This window comes from Babylonia areolata, chromosome 25, assembly GCF_041734735.1.
Source record: "Babylonia areolata isolate BAREFJ2019XMU chromosome 25, ASM4173473v1, whole genome shotgun sequence".
In the NCBI taxonomy this organism is placed as follows: domain Eukaryota; kingdom Metazoa; phylum Mollusca; class Gastropoda; order Neogastropoda; family Buccinidae; genus Babylonia; species Babylonia areolata.
In genome coordinates this window covers 16,525,939-16,530,938 of record NC_134900.1, presented here as the reverse complement: position 1 = coordinate 16,530,938, position 5,000 = coordinate 16,525,939, and the positions used below count along the sequence as shown (strand labels likewise).

General features: G+C 44.4%; 1 protein-coding gene across 1 annotated transcript in view; it reads left to right on the top strand.

Moving 5' to 3' along the window:
- LOC143299736 (urocanate hydratase-like) overlaps positions 1–5,000 on the top strand; it is a 32,499-nt gene that overhangs the window by 10,248 nt on the left and 17,251 nt on the right. Inside the window, 2 exon segments of the mRNA XM_076613119.1 lie at positions 734–820; positions 2,314–2,465. Coding sequence (XP_076469234.1) covers positions 734–820; positions 2,314–2,465 — 239 coding nt within the window.

Sequence of the window (5,000 nt, the reverse complement as noted above, 5' to 3'; positions counted from 1 at the left end):
ACCCAGCCATGCCTCGAATATTCGTGTTTGGCTATGGCAGTCCATAATTATAGCAGCAAAAAAAAAGAAAAAAAAAAGTTTACTTATCTATTTTTATCTGTTTATTTATCGTTCATTTACTTCGTGCATGGTCGCGACTGACTTTACAGTTCGCGAACAACAGCACACCACTTGTATTACTTTGTATGACTTGAGTTAAGATGACATTCCTGATCATAAGCTCTCTTTTATTATTGTATTTATTTATTTATTTTTTAATTTTCTTTAATGGAGCATTTATGTGCCTTATCTAGAGTGTATGCAGCCATGGAGTGAGTGTGACTGTGTGTGTGTGTGTGTGTGTGTGTGTGTGTGCACGCACGTCGAATGCCTCCATGTGTCCGTGCATGTGTTCGTACCGGCGCGCGCACTGCGCCGCGCGCCGGCGACTGTGTGCGTGCATAGTTATGTCTGTGTGTATGTTTGTGTGATCGCGCACGTGCATGCGTATGTATGCGTGTGTGTGTGTGCGCGTGCGCGCGTGCGTGCGTGCGTACGCGTGTGTGTGTGTATCTTTGTGTGTTTGAGAGTGCGTGCGTACGTATATGTTCCACGCGCGCATCAGTGGTGCCGTCGTGTGTACACACACGTCCTTGTCGTTTTAAAGTCTCAAATTTACCATGAAACACACTTCAGTCCAGACAACAGTGCAAGCAAGTGTTTAAACCGTGAAATGTTCGGTTTGACGTCATAGGTGTTTGTGACGTCAGGCCTGGGCGGAATGAGCGGGGCTCAAGCCAAAGCAGCGGTCATCAGCGGTTGTGTGGGCGTGGTGGCGGAGGTAAAGTTTTCGTTTGTGGATTATTGACACTGGTTCGACGGGCGCAATAGCCGAGTGGTTAAAGCGTTGGACTGTCAGTCTGAGGGTCCAGGGTTCGAATCACGGTGACGGCGCCTGGTGGGTAAAGGGTGGAGATTTTTACGATCTCCCAGGTCAACATATGTGCAGACCTGCTAGTGCCTGAACCCCCTTCGTGTGTATATGCAAGCAGAAGATCAAATACGCACGTTAAAGATCATGTAATCCATGTCAGCATTCGGTGGGTTACGGAAACAAGAACATACCCAGCATGCACACCCCAGAAAACGGAGTATGGCTGCCTACATGGCGGGGTAAAAACGGTCATACACGTAAAAGCCCACTCGTGTGCATACGAGTGAACGCAGAAGAAGAAGACACTGGTTCCTCCTAGATCAGTATCCTACATCAGATCTTAGTTATTGAAACGAAATTTTTCGGACGTTCCTTTTGCAATTGACGTAGGCACATCCGGTGGTGGGGGAAAAAAAAACCGTGTAGCCTAGCGTGTAGGGGCTACTAATTGACCCTTCTTAAGAGTTAGGCATATTGATGCGACGCGAAATGGCCCGTGCTTAGCGCAAAGAATGTTCTTAAGTCTGTGATTAGTGTTAAGGATGTTCCTAAGTCTGCGCTTAGCGTCAAGGACGTTCTCAGGTCTGTGGATCGAATCAGCGTAACAGAGAGTTTGGAACTTTACTATTATCTGGAGAACAAACAACAACAACAACAACAAAAACAAAAAAGACACACCAAGAGACAAAACAAAGGAATATTGTGAATACTTTAAGCCTTCGGTTCGACTATGCCGCGTGTCTCTTTTCAGTAAAAAAAAAAATGTATGTTAATAGCGAAAATGAATAATATTATTGCCTTGCAACGGGTGGGGGGGAAATGACTTGTTAATGTCTATTTGTTTGCTCGTGTGTGTGTGTGTGTGTGTGTGTGTGTGTGTGTGTGTGTGTGTGTGTGTGTGTGTGTGTGTGTGTGTGTGGTTGTTGTTGGTGGTGGTGGTGGTGCTGCTGCTGCTGTTGTTGTCTTTAAAAAAAACAAAAAAACTTTTTGACTTCACTCTTTTCGTTTATGATTATGGTGAGTGTGCAAAAGACGCTTATGTTGTATAATTACAATGTTTCAATATAATGTTTGCTCGTGTGTGTGTGTGTGTGTGTGTGTGTGTGTGTGTGTGTGTGTGTTGTTGTTGTTGTTGTTTTTTAAAAAAAACAGCTTTTTGACATCACTCTTTTCGTTTATGATTGTGGCGTGTGTGTAAAAGACGCTTATGTTGTATATAATGTTTCAATGACCCCCACCCCAAACCCCCAACCCCCGCCCACCCCCACTCTTCTCCAAGCGAGGGGGGCACGTGTTGTAAACGTTTTGTCTTGCCTTGCCTTGCCTTGCCCTTGCCCTTGCCCTTGCCCCTGGAACTGACAATAATCTGTACCCCCCCCCCCCCCCCCCCACTCCTCCAGGTGAGCTACGAGGCCCTGAAGAAGCGCCACGACCAGGGGTGGCTGCTGGAGATGACTGACGACCTCACCACCCTGATGGCCAGGCTCAGACAGGCCCGCCAGCAGCGACGACCCACCAGCATCGGCTACCATGGCAACATCGTGGACCTCTGGTGATGATGATGATGATAATAATAATAATAATAATAATAATAATAATGTGCATTTATATAGCGCCCTTTCTCTCTAAGAGCTCAGGGCGCTTTACATGAAAGAAAAATATTACAAGTTACACAAAACATTCATGACCACTCTTTCTCAAAAAAACCATCCCCCCTCACCCCTCCCCCCACTCACACTCTCCCCCTCCCACTCTACATACATCCAAAGTGAGCTGACATGGGTGGTGTTGGAGAACAAGGAAGCTGAGAGTACTTATAGATAGGTTTTAAAAAGATGAGTTTTTAGTGATGAGCGAAAAGCAGAAATAGAATCAGATGCACGGATTTGATGAGGAAGGTTGTTCCAGATGTGAGGAGCAGCAAAGAAGAAAGAACGTTCGCAATAGGTTCTTGTATTGACACGAGGAAGTTTCAAAAGGTAACAGTCAGAGGAAGAGCGGAGATTTCTTGCGAGAGTGTAAACACTGATAAGGTCAGAAAGATATGTAGGTCCCGCGGAGTGGAAAGCAGAATAGCAGAGACACGCAACTTTGTATTTAATTCTCGCTTCAGTGGGAAGCCAATGTAGAGTGCGGAGGTGAGGAGAAATGGGATCAGTATGTGGGACTCTGAGAGTCAGACGGGCAGCATTGTTTTGAAGTTTCTGAATTCGCTGAAGAATATTATGTGGACAGCCTATGAGAAGAGAATTACAGTAGTCAATCCGTGACAGCACAAAAGCAGAAATAAGAGTTTTAATAGTTTCAACAGAAAGGTACTGACGGAAAGAGATGATGATAATAATGATGATAAACCTTCGTGTTTTGTTGTTGTTGTTTTTTTTTGTTTTTTTTCCCTTTGATGATGATAATGATAACCTACCTTGTTATTGACGTGCTAGGGGCTGCTCGTTTTAGTTGGATGTTTTGTTTTATTTTATTTTACCTTATTTCATTCATTTCTCTCTCTCGTTATTTATTATTTTTTTTAATATTTTTTTTTGTGAGGGGGGGGATGAGGGGGGGGGGAGTTTGGGAGGGGGTGGAAGGGGAAAGGGGGGTCGCGTGAATGTGGCGGCGATTGTTGTTGTTGTTGCTGTTGTGTGTGTCAAGTGTATCTCTGTGTGTGTGTGTATATATATATATATATATATATACATATATATATATATCTGTGTCTGTGTGTGTGTCTGTGTGTGTCTGTCTGTTTCTCTCTCGCTCTCAGTCACACACACACACACACACACACACACACACACACACACACACACACACACACACACACACACACATACTTTGGAAACTTAACGAATGAGAGAGAGAGGTCAACGGACGTTGCACGAAATCAGTCCAAGTATGGTTATCTCTCAGAAAACAGATCAGCCTTAGTCGCCTCTGCCTCTGTGTGTGTGTGTGTGTGTGTGTGTGTGTGTGTGACCCCTGTGTGTGTGTGTCAGTGTGTGTGCACGTGTGTTTGTCCCATGTGTGTGTGTGCGTGTGCGCGCGCGCGCGCGTGTGTGTCTGTGTCTGTGTCTGTGTCATTGTGAAATTAGATGGATTCTGACCCAAGCAGGTGTTTGACCCCACAATGATAGTCTGACAGGCCTCTGACTGACGAAACAGAACAATGCTGTCATTATTTCCAACGTGACATATTTCTTTTACCCCCGCAAATACCCAACACCGTCCAACCCACCAAGAGAAGTGGGTGTGGGAGGGGAAGGGTGAGGAGAAAGAGAGAGGGGGCGGGGGGAGGTAAGTGGGGTGGGTGAGATAAGCATTGATTGTGATTCAAACAGCTGCGCTAGGCATTGACATTATTTATTTGATCTAAATGTACGTACCTGGCAACCCAACTGTGGATGTTATAAATGATTCTTTAGTGTGTGTGTGTGTGTGTGTGTGTGTGTGTGTGTGTGTGTGTGTGTGTTGTTCAGTCAGTGTTTTTTTTTTTTTTTTAATTATCTTATCTTATTTCATTCTATTGTTATCATCATTATCATCAACATCATCATTATTATTATCATTATCAGCAGTAGCAGCGTTATGTTTGACGATTAGCGACAGTTTTGAATGAAACAAAAACTTAATACAGAGAAACGCTAAGTGATAAGGGAAACAATTTATGCACTGCATAAAAAGAACTGCAGTGTGTGTGTGTGTGTGTGTGTGTGTGTGTGTGTGTGTGTGTGTGTGTGTGTGTGTGTGTGACAGACAGACAGACAGACAGACAGACAGACAAACTGTGTGTGTTCGTTTGTTTAATATATATGATTATAGACTTTCTCCGTCATGCAAAAGTATGTGCATGTGTTTAATGTTTATTGTACAGCGCTTTGAGCTCCCTCCAAGGGAGGAAACCTGCTCAACAAGTATCAGTTATCATCATCATTATCATTATTATCGTCCTCATGCCCCCGAAAATGGAGTATGGCTGCCTACATGCCGGCTAGGTAAAAACAGTCACACACGTAAAAAGCCCACTGACTCGTGTATATGCGAGTGAACTTAACGCGGGAGTTGCAGCCAAGGAACGAAGAAGATGAAG